The 15,667-nt window shown below is 37.6% G+C and overlaps 1 protein-coding gene across 4 annotated transcripts in view; it reads left to right on the top strand.

Moving 5' to 3' along the window:
• The window catches only part of LOC134531606 (palmitoyltransferase Hip14), a 203,379-nt gene that overhangs the window by 133,747 nt on the left and 53,965 nt on the right, over window positions 1-15,667 (top strand). For all 4 annotated transcript variants that reach the window (XM_063367350.1, XM_063367349.1, XM_063367352.1 and 1 more), the window contains exons 10-11: window positions 5,763-5,894; window positions 15,008-15,114. In XM_063367350.1, coding sequence (XP_063223420.1) covers window positions 5,763-5,894; window positions 15,008-15,114 — 239 coding nt within the window. The remainder of the gene's footprint in view (window positions 1-5,762; window positions 5,895-15,007; window positions 15,115-15,667) is intronic.

The raw sequence follows: 15,667 nt of genomic DNA, 5'->3' as shown, positions 1-15,667 counted from the left end.
GAATAATTGTGGATTAGCTTAAACAGTTCGAAGAATATGTTTTCAGATCGTTACTAAACAAAAATAAATTATTACAATGTAAGATTTTTTAACTTTGTGTCATGCAATATTTTTTTTGTAAATTTATTTGAACGTTCCACTAGTTTAAATGTGTATTAAATGGAGTCATTGATTTTTAAAAATAGCATTGTTTTTATTAAATTACTAAATTACCAAAGAACTGTAATTAAAAATCTTTTTATTCATAGTGCCAATAAATGTAATTATTTATGTGTTGATACTTAGATTTACGAATATATAGGTACATAAAAATTCTAACTTTATTTATGTTGTATAGGTATGAGCAATACTGTTATTTTAATTTCATAAAATTTACTTTCATAAAAGAAAACTCTTTGTGTAAATAAATTCTTTATACCTTGTTTAAATTTTAGTTATTAACAAAAAAACACATTTCAAAAGTAAATTTTATGTGTTAAAAGAAAATAAACTTCATGTATGGTGTTTCATGTTGTAACTGTTTTCATAGGAACTGTAGACTTTCTAGATGAAACATTTTGTTAATTTCTTACTCTGCAAAAAGCAAACACTTGATACAAAAACCTAAAATCCTTCTGTGTAACTTTGCCGAGCTCTTGTAACGGCCAGCACTGCCGTCTGAAGGTGGCCTCGGCAGGGGAAGGATGGCCTACTGTTGATGACGTCACACGGGTGCGCGCAGGCCGGAAGTCTAGTAGGTGTTGGCATGGCGCAGCACTGATAGTAATGCTGAGAAATGCAACGGCAGCCTCGCTCCCACGCCGGGTAGCATTCCTAACTAATCCCCCCTCCCCCTCCTTTTAACCAGTACTCAGCAGCACCACAGGATGGCCCACTTGTATCCCTCTGTGAACTAATTCCTACGAAACCTGGTTTCCCCTCCCTGCTGGCCCATATACCACTACCAATGTATGATCCGCCCTCTGGTACTACTTTCACCTTCCGGTGGACAGATACAATTAAGCTCCCTAGATCCTTGCCTTTTGACAAGACGTCATAGGGTCTACACGCGAGCTCCTTGCTTCCGTCCATTTCATTATTTGGTCAGAGTTTAAAGTGCCAACCTCTTCACTACATTTGGGAGTGTTTCCCATTGAATTTTTCCATATTATGTAGTATTTGCTGTGATCTTTCACCTCTTTCTTTTCCGTCTCAAGTGTTTGCCACGCAACTGGATTATGTATTCTCCGGTGTTCCAGCTCCTCCTTGTTATGTTCTAAGGACATTGTTTGTACCCACATAATTGGTAAGTGGAACATAAAGTTGTCCTGTGCCTCCCCCCTCTCCTTGTTTGAAGTAACGACTTTGCATCGCATTAGTAGTCCGTTTCCCTATGGTTCTATGCCCTGCACTAAAAAATTCTGATCTGGTACCTCTTTCAAAGTCAACTAACTTGTCAGTAATGTCTTACAATAAACAAATGATGCACAAAGTATGATTTTTTTATGTTCTACTACATTTTTGGGTAATGTTGTCTGATCTATGTTTTTTGATATATATGTGTGTGTGTATGTGTGTGTGTGTGTGTGTGTAAGCTGAACAAAAGAAAGAGGAATTTCTATGTTTCGTAAAACTTAAACTCGATTTTGTTTTTATTTTCCTAGCTTTTATTCCTGGTCATTATAAAGACTCTGATCCTCTTTAACTAAATTACATTTGTAACTGGTCCCTCAACCTCTGTCTTAGAACTCAACACACATCCAAGATACTATCAGAGGGACATTACAAATTTTTTTTTTTTAAATTATGAATGTTGGATCATATTACTAGAACAACTCTTAGCCGTCATCAATTCAAAGATATATTTAGTGCCACAAAACTAATTTAATGAGTGGCACAATTAACATGCAATACACATATTGGATACACACACTCAACATGCGATAAAAATTCAATACACACACTGGACATGCAATACACACACAGGACATGCAATACACACACTGAACACACAGTGCATACACTGGACATGCAGTGTATGCACTAGCCATGCAATGGACATGCAATACACACACTGAACACACATTGCACATACTGGACATGCAGTGCACATACTGAACATGCAGTGCACATACTGGACATGCAGTGCTCACACTGGACATGCAATGCACACACCAGACATGCAATGCACACACCAAGCACACAATTATCACGTAATGCACACATTGGACATGCAGTTGTGAGAACTCAACCTTAGAAATCATAAATCATAAATTGAGAAATAAAACAATATTTTTTAAATCCAAAATATACTTTAATTTTTGATTTTATATGCATGCAGGTAAAACAAGTCATTACTGTATGTAGCCTTTATATCTTAGTTATCGGAGTATGGTGGCAACTTCGTTGAGGTACAAATAGTTTCCTCAACTAATCGATGGCAGTAGTAGTCTCAGACGATCGACTAATATGTTAGTATCTTCCCATGATGAATAACCAATTTATTCTGCTGCTGTCATCTTCCTGGAATTCTTATTATTGACAATTTTAAGATCTTTGAAGTCTTCTGTTTTATTGTCATCCTCAAATCACTGTCACCATCATTGAAGTCAGTGTCTTCACCTGGACTACTGTAAGAATTGAAAATCGTTAACGCCGAAGCTTTTTCATCGTCTAAAAGCTTAATTTTTAAGTGTACATTTTTACAAAGCATGGAGGATCTACTTGAGATGGGATTGAATGTATTCTCATTTTTCATGGTGGTGATACTTCCATTGGTTTCAGTCTTTAAACCATCAGCATCCTTCCATTTAAGTTCTTTGTCGAGATAAGGAGAGCTATGAACATAATCACATTCAAGACAAGAAAAATTGTTTACATCATGCATTTACATCATCTTCCTGGCTTTATCGATGTACTCTATCTTGTAAGTGGGCTTGGCTTTACAAGTTCTGTCGTGTCTCTTGAAGATATATGTAATTTTGTGTACACAACCTGCTACACCGATCACAGCTTAACATTTTGCGTAGTGGGTTTTTAACACAGTCCTCCTTCTCATGATGTCTAGCATTCTTTCTCAGGACAAATTCCTTGCTGCAGCATCTACAGTAGTGTCCTTGTGATGCAGCTGCACGCAACGATCCAGGATCCGTGTTAGCTTCTGCGACTACCAGGTGCAAATTTTTAAAGTTTTAAATTGGAAAATTACTTAATTGGAATTGGTAATATTTTGTCAGTGAGAGTTAATTAATCTCATACAAGAAACTTGTCGCAAGTAGTTCTCATTCTTGCCAACAGATATTGTCACGTTTTGTGTTGAGATATATGTAATTGTTTTTTTATGTGGGATCCGGTATGCTCACTCATGATGGCAAGAGAAAGAGGGCTTCTCTAGATACCAAGGAGAAGGGTTCATCTTGCATGATAGTAATTCTTAGCAGTCTTAAGGAATATTGTTTGACTGAATAATCAATTTTTTTCTTTTGAATTCCACTTGATAAAAATATTGTAAGTGCTGATTTGGTAACATGAATTCAGTAATTAAATGAAACTCTGAATAAACTTGTTTGTCTTATTTAGAAAAAAATTACATGCAGGAATTGTTTTGTTAGGAATAAATAGAAACACTCGGAGAATATCAACAGAAGTCTCGCCAGGAATAACCTGGGGCATACAGAGAAAACCAATGCACATTTTGCTAAATCAAGATCTGTGAACCACAAAAATTATTTAAAAAAAATACAAAACAATTTCTGCCAGTGTGTGAGCTTCTCCTTTGTTCAGAAAGGATAGAGTTCAGGCTTGATGTTATTTTTTATCTTATATGACCAATTGATTTAATTTATTTTGATAAGTGTTTAAACTTTTTGTCGGTAATAGGAAATATTTGTGTAATTCAGCAAATGGTTATATCTTTTAAATAATGTATGAAAGTTTTTTTTTATTTCAAAGCTTGACTAAGGTCTTAAAGAACCAGTGAGGAAAATTTACTATATTTATTATACTGTGACAAAATACATTTGGGAAGTGTGGAACCTTGCTATAACCATACCTAAAATAATCAAACTTAACTGTAATGACAATTGTAATGATAACATTTTGCTGTTAATGATGAAAAACTAGTATTTATTAATTGTGAATATATAGATTTCTCAACTATGTGTAATAACTGAATGGTTACAGTCTAATACAAGGTAATCTTAATTTATGAAATGTGGAACTATAATTTTTTGAGTAGATTTCCAATGAATAGGTTTTACAGAAATGAACAAAATCATACTTGATTCAAAATCCTGATAATTTCACAATAGTACTTAATCAGTCAAACTTTGATTGGTTAATAATATTTTTATTAATTGGCATAAAACCCACATAATCTGCACACCATAAAATTTTTATAGTCATTAAGTAAAAAACACCCAATTAATCAGATCATTTTTTTTTTAATCGAACAGTAATTTTAGTTGCACAAATTTTCTTCAGGGGAAGAATCGACCATCTTTGATTCTAAAAACATTGCATTCTTAGTCTTTGAACACCGTTGTAATCAATATAATTTGTCAATTCCAGAATTGGAGTAGACCTAACACTAGTCATGACCGTTTTGATTAGCATGATGCCGAAGCAATTATGACCACTAGGATTGGTCCAGTCCTGTTAATACATTGTGTTGGTGTGCAGGTCAATTTAATCACAATGTAAGAATCTTTGTTTTGGCTTGAGTTTTCACATTCGCAAAACATAGTTATATTACATTTCATCAAAAATTAGCATCACTTCTTGTTGGGTTAAAAAAGAAAATGAAGTTTGTAAGGTTACATAAATAAAATATTTTTATTTTTATTTGATCAGCAATTTTTTTCATTAAATAATGAGTTCTCACAAAAATTATATCAATAAAAAAATTTAATTATGAAATATGACTCAAACAATTATTTTTAAGATTCATTTTTAACTAAACTTACCGTAGACATTAAACAAAACATTAAACACGATATAATGAGATATTGATGGAGTGAGTCACATTGTCTTCTAAAAATGTCAGCACTTATGTTTACATAGTTTATAAAGTTATGTCCTCTGTTATTCATAGTTTATAAAGTTATGTCCTCTGTTATTTTAATAATGAATTAATTATTGATACCACCTTTTTGGCTCGGGCAGTTGTCAGAGTTAATAATGTTTAAAAACTTATTGGCTGTGGAGTTAGTCTGTTTTTGCTTTAAATGGTTTAATTAACTTATTTTACTAAAATTTATTTAACTTTTATTTTTTTTAAATTAAATGTAATGAATCTAGTTGATAAACAGTAAAAATCTGTGTTTTTAAAATTACTATGGACAATATTGATATACTATTACACTTTTAGTCTATGAGATCTAAATTCTGTTTTCAGTGTACCAATAAGGTACTACAGTATCAGTATGTATGATAACAATAGCACAGACTGTGAAAGAGACAGGGCACAAAAAAACACCAGATATAACTTAACAAAAACAAGAATCACACTATTTTTTATCACTTGCTAGCTTTCATCAGATGTTAATTTTTTGTGTCGTCTAGGAACTTTACTATTAAATTTAGAAACAATTAATCAAGTTGGAAATTTGAAACACTTCACTTGAAGGAAGGAGGAACAATGAGTAATTTTTTTGAAAGGTTTGTTATGTATGTGGAGAGTAGTAGTATGATGAATATTTAGTGTATGTTTTTAACCTAGACACACAACTGTGGTACCGTGCAGTGGTACACGAGCTGGTGCGGTGGTGCCTGGCTGGTTGCAGGAGCCAAGAACCACCGCTACTTCATGGGCTACCTGGTGATGCTGCTGCTGATGTGTGTGTTCCTGCTGTACGGCTGCGTGCTGTTCTGGGGCTCCGCCTGCCAGCTCCGCTTCTCCTACAGCTTCACGGCAGGTACTCAAGTCCACGGGCCCCGTAGGTGATGTCTGGCTCCGAGCTCCACCCTCTGGGGTCTATCTCGGGCTCTCCTCATTGTTATCTTTAGTGTCAAATATTTGGTTCTTGTCAGAACATATAGTGGAAACGTTTATTTGTGTAATCTCACTAATGAGTTACTCTTGTTATACAGTTGTTTAACAAATAGAATTTTTGCATTTGACGGAATGAGTGAAAACTAAATATCCTCGTGAAAATATAGTGAAAATATGAAAGTGTCTATTTTCAAAAAAATGTTAGGTACGAGGTATAAGTGTTTTTAAGGTCCGCTAGGGAACCTTACTGATTCTCTTGGCTGCAGAACTGTCCAATGTTTATCGTTTCATGCCGTGCCTTTAAGATTTGCAGTTATTTGAGTTATAATAGTTATTTTATTTATTTAAAAATATTACATTTAATTTTTCACGTATAGTAAAAATACAGATCTCGTAATCTGCACTAGTTGTGATTTAAGCTCAGTAAGGTGTGTTTAGTAGGTATAAAGGCGTGATTCCAGTGCAGCAAGTTTGATTTTAGATACAATGTCAGTTTTCTTGACCTCTACTGAGCTGAGGATCTTGCAGGCATTGAAGGTTGCCTCAAAACTTGAAATTTTAATGAAAATCAAGCAGTTATTGTATTGATGGATGGCTCCTCTATAAATTGGAAACTCATCAAAGAACTGGTTGCTGAACTGCAATTGGATATTGATCATGAAGGTTTTTGACCTAATCACTATTGGCAGCTGGGGTCTTTATGTTATACCTGTTGTTTTTAAGGGTGAACTGAAGAAGACTGCATGGTTTGTGGAAAATTACGTGAGAGCTTTGTGTTGTTACAAACGTGAGAGACCAGACCGCGATGCCAGGTTTGGAGCTAGCTAGTGGCTGTGCACGGCCACTGGCATCACGAGCCGTGGCACGTGCCGTACACTGATGTAAGGCATGTCATGCGTGCCTGGCCAGATTACAAGGGTCGTCACTACCCGACTCTCCCCCCTTTTCTCTCCACTCATCGTCCCCCCTCGCCGTTGTTATCTATCACTGTTCCGCAGGACGCCGCCCGGAGCAGCGTGAATTGATGCCGCCCTTCTAGACTGTTCAGGTGTCGGGTTGGCCCGGGATGACGCGACTTGTCACTCACAGCTGCTCTCGTCAGTTCGAGAAGGGCGCCACATTACTTAAGCAGCAACGCCGGCCTCCACGACAGTTTGGCGGATTACCGCGAGTGCCACGAGAGTCCGGCGACGGAGTCCCGCGACTGGTGCCGAGTTCCGAGCGAACTCCGAGTGAGTCCCGTGACAGTTCTGGAGTTGTGAGAGTTCCGCAAGCGAAGGGAAGTGAGACAGAGTGGTGCAACATGGAGTTCGACTGGATCATGAGAGTGCGGCGACTGAGTGACGCGAGACTGTGTGTGTGTGGACAGGCGCGAGGTAAGGGGCAAACCACTGTTGAGCCTAGCTCCAGTTAGGAGTGCAAACTGCGGAACTTGCTTGACAGACATTGAAATATTGTCACGTATTAAAACATATGCGGAAGCTGTTGAGAATCAGATCAAAGGCAAAGTCAAACAGAAGGATCCTGGATTTACAAGAAGTTTTCCTGCTCTGAAGGAATATAAAGATTTCAAGACTGTTGGTAATGCTGTAATGCTGTAAAGAATGAGTTGATGGGTCCCAAGCTCATTTTCTTTATTGCATCATCACTTGTAAAATCTTTTCTGAAAGAGTTTGACTGATAATCCTATGGTGCCATTCCTTCATAAAGAGTTTCAAACACTCACAACTACTTTGCTTCAAAGAGGAGTTAGAAAAGATGTTCTTGTAGCAAATCAGGTAGACATTGATTTGGTCACAACAGATACTTTGAAGAAAAATAGACGCCATGTTGTTGAAAAGAAAGCGTACCAATTAAAAAATAATGTAGAAAATTTTATGTTCCTACAGAAATTTTCAGAGCGCTCACTTCTTGCTTACTGAATTACCAGATATATCTTCTGTATCAACCCATAGTTAATTGCAAGTAATCTATACCTTGCTGAAAAAACAACTCAGATCCACATCAAGCAGACAAATGGCGAGCTGATGCCACTACCTCCAGCCACACAGGGAAGAGGGAGCAGCGTGAACTCACCCAACCAAGCACAACATAGCTTCCTTGCACAAGGACACAATTTTCCTCAAAATTCATTTTACTTACATCTATTCATTTCTCTCAAAAAACAAACACACAGTTACAAAGTTCTTCCTTTTTGGCTAGCGCAAAACATTATAAAATTGGTACTGTTTCGCCTGGGGAAAGACACCTGCCAATTTTCCCATCATAAGAATACATACTGAATTTGCCAGAAAGCCTCTGTTCTGAAAAAAGTCCAGAAAAAATTGGCAGCGCCAAGTCACGCACCTGTCCTTTGACCTTTCCTTCACTCAAACCTTACCAAATGTTCTAGAAATATAATAAACACTTCCACATAAATACAACTTAAAACATACGCATAAAAACTATGTGTAAAGTAAATAAAAGAAGGGAGATCAAGGCCAGAAAAGCCAAAATCGTGAGTGATGCCTTAAAATAGACTACTCTCATAGACGATAAAATTTGAAACAGAATAAGGTTAAATTTATGTGGTAAATATAAAATAATAAACTGTCACTGTAATGTTTCATTCTGTTTGATAAAATTTGTGCTTTATATCATCATACACTACGGAAAAAAAAAATTATTTACTCCTTATTGCAAAACCTGGAAAATCTTTAAAAGAAACCTGGGAAAAACTTGAATTTAGATTCTCGAAAAGATTGACCAACCTGTATTTGAGTTGTATAGTTACCTTATTTTCATTTGATATAATTTTTCTAATGTTCACAATTTTATCTTTAACTACATGTAATGTGACTATCAGTTAAATTCCATCCGGGAAGATACCATTTTTGATTAAGAGTTATCATAATTTCTATATCTGACAGCTAGCCACAATACTACTTTTTTCTTTCTTGACTCAATGTATTTGGATGAATTTAGAATACTCTTGTATCAGTTAAAGCTTATGTTTGATATAAGTGATTTATAGTTTCATCTTTTAAAAAAGCTGGATTCTAATTTTGTTATGCTTAAAACTATATTTTTGAAGGGAGTATTGAAGCTACAATACCTATATTGCGACAAACTTAATAACAATATTGTTTGTAGTAGGTATGTTCAGTGCTACATAAAATTGCATAGGTGTTGAACTATTTAAATTTAATGTTACATGCCTTTTCATTATTTAATTTAAATACTTATTTCTTTATTTATTAAAAGTAACAATTACTGTACTATGTAGTAACATTAACTATCTATTGGTGCCCAGTATAAATATAATTTTCATATACTACTAGTGTTGTGTATGAAAGATCTGAATACATTGTAGAATCAAGTCAGAAAGCAAGTTTAATTGTGTATTTTAGTTTTGAGTCAATTATAGGAAATATTGTTACGAATGCAGACATGACTGCGAAACACGCCACGTTTAGAGCTGGCTGGCGGCCCTACCAGGCCACTGGTGTCATGCACCGTGTCACGTGCGGTCCACTGACGTAAGGCATGCCACACGTGCCTGGCCGCTACCCCCCTCCCTCCTCCACTCCCTGTGCATTGTCCTGCCTTGTTGCTGTTACCTATCGCTGAGCGCCCAGCCATCGCGTGAAGTGGCATGAACAAGCAACGCTATTCTCGACTGTTCAGGCATCAGGTCGGCCTGGTATGACACGACTCGTCACAGCTGCTCTTGTTGGTTCGAGAAGGGTGCCACACTACTTAAGCAGCAATGCCAGCCTCAGCGGGAGTTCCAAGCCGATTCCGAGCAAAGGGAAGTGCGACATCAGCGAAGAGGGTGAGAGAGAGACTCCCCATGAGAGTGGCGTGACGCGGAGTTTGACTGGATCGTGAGAGTGCGGCGACTGAGTGGCGCGAGACTGTGTGTATGTGGGCAGGTGCGTGGTAAGGGGCGAACTACTGTTGAGCCTAGCTCCAGTGAGGAGTGCAAACTGTGAAACTTGACAGACATTGAGTGACTTGATAACACACATTTTTAAGTGCCTGTGATTTGTGGTCAGCAATTTTGAAGTACAATTGTTTATTATTAATGTAAATATTAGTAATTAATAAAACTGTGAAAAAAAAAAGTAATTGTGCTATCCCTTACAAACCTAGTTCTCCCCACATTATAAATCGTAAGATTATTATCAATTTAAAGCCATTTTCTAATAGAGATTTTGGAACCACAATTTTGAGTCATATTTCACGCATAAGTTTGAGTGTACACAAACGTGGGCATTTCTTACTTACAGCAAGTTCTGATCTACGCTAACACGTGCATGAACAAGCCCGGGTCTTCGTGCCTGTTGTGCTGGCGTAGTGACACTGTGTGGGTGTGGCACGGGTGACTGCTGTACTTGGTGCGGGTTGCAGATAATGTCTCACCACACACCACACATAAACCCCGGGCTCAATGCAAGTGTGGTGTTTGTATGTGGGGCACCGCATACCTGCGAGTCCAGGTTGATATTGTTCTGTTGAGCCAAAAGGGAGGTAGCTGTGGGAAAACTTTTCGGCAGCTTTGTCTGTTGCACTGGGTTTCCGACACGTGGCACAAGTCAGCTCCGTGGGCAACATTGCTGCCAGTGCGTGTGAGGAGCAGGTGGCAGTGTCAAGAGACTGGGCTGGAGGGAGAGAGGCCGGCTGGTCCAAGCCGTGTGCATGTGGCTGTTGGTGATTTGTGACTATATACCTAGGAACCCTAGGCTCCACTGTTGCTCGGGCGAGGTAGAGCAAACCTGCCCGGCTACCTCAGCCGTTTGGACGGGGAGGGAGAGCCTTGCGTGTGGATGGCGTGACGTGGCTGGCTGGAATGCAGAGTCACCAACGTGCTGTCCCACACAATGGTTGATTGATCTGCCACACATACCTTAGTGAATCCTGGAACAGGCCCCAACAAACTAAAATGTAATTACCACATTAGTTGGACGTCACATGATGCCTAGTGTCTTGGTGGGATGGGATACAGGGGTGGCTGATAGTGGGTGAGGAAGACAGGTGGTAGGTATTACTAGGAAAGGGCGCCAGCTAACGTATCGAAAGTGAGGAACTGCGTGCTAGCCCGTGGCGAGGAAGAGATGGTAATGGTCCTCAGGATCATGATGCCACAAGTGGCAGTGGCAGGCAGCAGGGTCGTTGCCCGGCGAGGATATCCCATATGTAGGCCCCCAGGATGTCGCTAACTGTACGCACAAACGGACCTGGCACATGGTGATGAGCCTTGTAGTCGGTCGGCTGCACGCAACCGTCCTGGCTGAAAGTTGCAAACTTACTGTACCTTCGGCCGAGTTGGTCACTAGGGGAGGAGGTTAATTGCAGGATCGACCATTGACCTTGCAGCCCATCTAATGTTCGACGACCATTTTCATGCCGGTGCATCAGAGTGGACACTGCGGATTGACATCAGTAGCATACTGGCTGGGTTTAAAATTTTAAGAAACATTTTTTGCATTATTATTTAGTTACAATTTTATAATAAACAAACAAATCTGAAAAAATTATTTTTTTGGATACTCATTTATGGTGACTATATTGCCTCAGTTATTTTTTGATGATATACACCAATCCCTCACTTTGCACTACTAATGTGCATTCCTAAAAATGTTCATGTTGTCCGAAATCGTGTATTCTGAATCATTGGTCTCTATAAATAGCAAGGCTAATTTACTTAATGTGTTCCAAAATGTGTAGGGAAATATTCTTCATGTAAAATAAATCCGTAGAATAACACTCAATGATAAATATGTCACACCTTTTATCTTTATAAGCCTACCATCGAATACTTTTTATGACAAATACGACACCGCCTAACGGGAGATAGGTGGTTATGTACTTATTTGTCAGTCAGCTGGTTGGCTTGCCTGCCCGAGGGGGACCTTCAATTCACATTGCGTACCTTTCCACGAACTTTCCAAACCATCCTTTACTGGCAGTGAATCTGATGTTACTGTCCGGATAGTTACAGTTAATTTTTTAAAAATTAAAGTACTAATTTGGGTAGCACTGCTTCGTTCACATCAATCCTGTCAAGCACGTGATTTTTTTTTTTCATTGCGCCATTCGTTTAGCAACCTTTTCCATGTAAATCATATGTTCATTTCTGTTCCAGTATCTTATGTCAAATATATTCCTGCTAGCACAACCAACAGCAACAGACTTATATAAGCATTTTATAGTCCTGATTTTACGATTGTGTGTACAGTTGACTTGCTTAAAACTAAAGTGCAACCAACATAAGTGTAATACTTCTAGTTTTGTCTTGAATACTTAAACACGATGCATTATGCTCTCACTTGGAAGCCATGATTCCACTATGATTCACTATGCTTACGCACATACAGTTACCGGCACTCCATAGCCGCAACTTAACTTGTCATGTTTGTACAACGGCCAATAGCATAGTCAGACCTGCACGTGCATCTCTTCCCCCCTCATATAGCTAACTGTATGCTATGACACATATGTTGTTTACCGAGTTGAAGCAGATTTTGTGGCATCATGCTCGACTTTTTTTTGCCTGTGGCGATTTCATGCTACCTGAAATTTACAGACATGCTAATCAAGACTGGGACATTAAAAATAACATAGCGCTAAATAAATTCATGCAATCTTAAGACATGCTAATTGAGGGATTGGTGTACATATATACACATAGCTGAGGACATCAGAATGCTTTGTGAAGAAATGTAAATCTAGCCCTTCAACGAAGAATACCACTGAGGTGATGTTGGTTTTGATGTGTAAGAAACCATGAAATGAAAAACTTTGTAATAATTTCCTGGAAGTCACACTTTAATAATGACTATAATAGGTAGTAGGCCTATGTCTTCGAAATTTGTCTTATAATGGTCATAGAAGAAAAGGGGAAACAAATACCATCTGCTTGTGTATACAGCAGCTTGCATCTCGTTTGTTACTTTCATGCTATTATTTAAGTCTTTCAGTGACTGTCTGCTTCCTTCAATACAATACTGAGAGCAGGTTTATAGAATTGTATGCCTCAAGACCTTTTTTTTCTTCCCCATATATAGCTAATACAAATTGCTACTGTCTCTACTCAAGTGGTGTTTAAGACAACAACTAACTTGTAAAAAATTTGAATACAATGCTTGTGATGTGTAGCGACATGCAGTGCAGGGGCCCATTCTTTAGCTTATTTTAACATGATTATTTATTCATTTCTGCATGTGTTTTAAGGCTGTGCGAAGCTTCGGAAATTCTAAAGTTAAATCAAATACTTATTTTCTTCTGTTTTGAAGCTGTTGAAAAATATATCGGTTTTGACAATATTTTTATTTGCAGCGTACAGTAAATACCAATTTTAAAAGGGCCATAAACTTAACATACTGTTTTTGACTAATTGAATGTTGCAAGGAAAAGAACCATTCATGTTGTAAAAATTGAGTAGAACTTTCAACAAACGGATAAGGCTTTATATGTGCCTCTAAAACACATGCAACGCAGTGCCCGTCTTGCAATTAGCTTTGTTCAAAATTTGGTGAAGAACATAATACATACCTGTATATATATGGTATAAACCTTCAACCACAAACACAAAGAACTAGGACTCTGCTGTCTTGACATTCTTCAGCAGGTTTATTTGGTAGATAATGCACAGAGGCCGACCGGATGCATGACCAATCACGGCCAAAGTTTATCTTTTAATAGCCAAGTTTATTATTTTTAATATTATATCATAATACTATAACTATGGTGGTACTATATATATATTTTTTTTTCATAGAAGACTTCCAAACTTCACTGTCACCCAAATATTGGGTATATAAGCAATCTTAATGCAATATTTGTTTTGAAAGGTCTAAAATAGATTTTGGTTTTAGCTTGAATTGAAAAAACTTCAATTTGTTAAATAGTGCATTCAATTCATAAATATATGTAACTGTTTCTTTTCAGTGTTTATCGAGAACATACTTTTTTTTTTGGTCACAATATGAATTGAACTTCATTGCAAAATATATTTATATAAAAAAGGAAGGATAAATTTACTTTATTAATTGAAGGTAAAATTTTCGTCACATTTTACATGTTTGTATTGTAACAATCCAAACCTCTGGCTGGCTCAAAAGTGGTCTAGTTTGCACATACATAAACACTCAAAACATGCAAAACCAGAACTCACAATGGCAGCCATATTTACATTACAACACTGTTCTGAACTTCTACACAAAACCAAGCTCGCAGCCTCAAAATTAATTCCCTTCTAACTTCTACAAAACTGTCGGACGAAACCAAGTTATTAAATTATGAAAATTTCTCAACCTTGTTTTGGCCTACTTTTCAGGCCTGACCATGAACTTTTGGCCTCGTGACCACACTAAGTCTAATCAGAAGAAGAAGAAAATGTATTAACTGGAAACTTCCCCACAAAAATTAGACAATTACTACTATGTGATTTTACGGTCAGAGTGTTCTCTAACAAAGGATGTGATAAAATATTGTCTATCATTTCAGCACCTCGGCATCACACGTCTAGGTATCGTTCTTCCTTTCACTATAACTGTTGTTCTACATTCTAGAAACATCACAATGAAATACACAAGTAAAATTATAGCAGTAAAAATAACATGTAAATGAAATATGCTGAAAAATACACACTAACATAATTTGCAATATTGCCAACATTTTGATAATCACAAAAAATGTAGTTAAAGGTTTTTCTAAAAAAAAAAAAAAAAAAAAGATTACATATCAGCATTACTTACAAGAATATTCCAAATGATTAAATATAAATATGAAACATGATCATTGTGATCTTGAACTTGATAACAAACATTACTCTCTAAAATATCATGAGAAAAATGGGGAAAGGCAGGGGTCTACAATCCACAACATAAATTAAGTAAATATTTGGTTAAAAGCACAGATGTTTAGTAACCACAAAAATCCAACATTTGGATTTGTTCCGGTGTTGAATAAAATGAGCTGTAGAGCACAAAATGTAATGAAGGAATTGTCAAGTGAGTGGTGAGTCAGGGGGCGCTGTGATGTTGTTTGCAGTGGTGGCGATCATGGCTCAGTGTGACGCGTGGGTTGCCTGGATCGCTGCCAACGCCTTGCTGCACTCTGCGTGGGTGGCAACCCTGTTCTCCTGCCAGGTCTACCAGGTACCCTCAACCCCCCCCCCCCCCCACATACTGCCCTATTGCTAGCTCTGTACCAGCCAAGTTAGCTTACAAGGAGTTTCATACTCCAAGTATCATGGAAAGTAAAAATGCTAAAATTAAATTGTGGTTTTTCTGGTTCACTAAAGTTAGTTCAGTGCTGTGTATCCTTCCATCAGAGCTGTTCTGTCAGTGAAACACACTCCATTTGCCTTTCATTATTTAAAATCTTACCTTGTGTTTTGTGTAGGGATGGGCCGGTCGAATCCTCGAATCCTCGAATCCCACCGAATCTCTAGGATTCGAAATTCGAGGGAAAAGATTCGGGATTCGAGGAAAAATATTTAAAAACTTAAATGCTTACAATTTACTTGGCCTGTTCAAGTTTTCCTTGGAACACATCCTATTGAGGTACAGTAGAACCTCGTTAATACGTGATGGTCGGGACCGAGATAATCAAGGATTACCGAATTTCACGGACTAGCGATTAAAAGCCCGGAAGGTCTTGTCAAGCTTCTCAGACACCGGCGTGCAGTTGGGTTAAGGCCAAGGTCAT

Source organism: Bacillus rossius, chromosome 5, assembly GCF_032445375.1.
Source record: "Bacillus rossius redtenbacheri isolate Brsri chromosome 5, Brsri_v3, whole genome shotgun sequence".
In the NCBI taxonomy this organism is placed as follows: domain Eukaryota; kingdom Metazoa; phylum Arthropoda; class Insecta; order Phasmatodea; family Bacillidae; genus Bacillus; species Bacillus rossius.
Note: the sequence above shows the minus strand (reverse complement) of the source record. Positions and strands in the feature narration are given on the sequence as shown.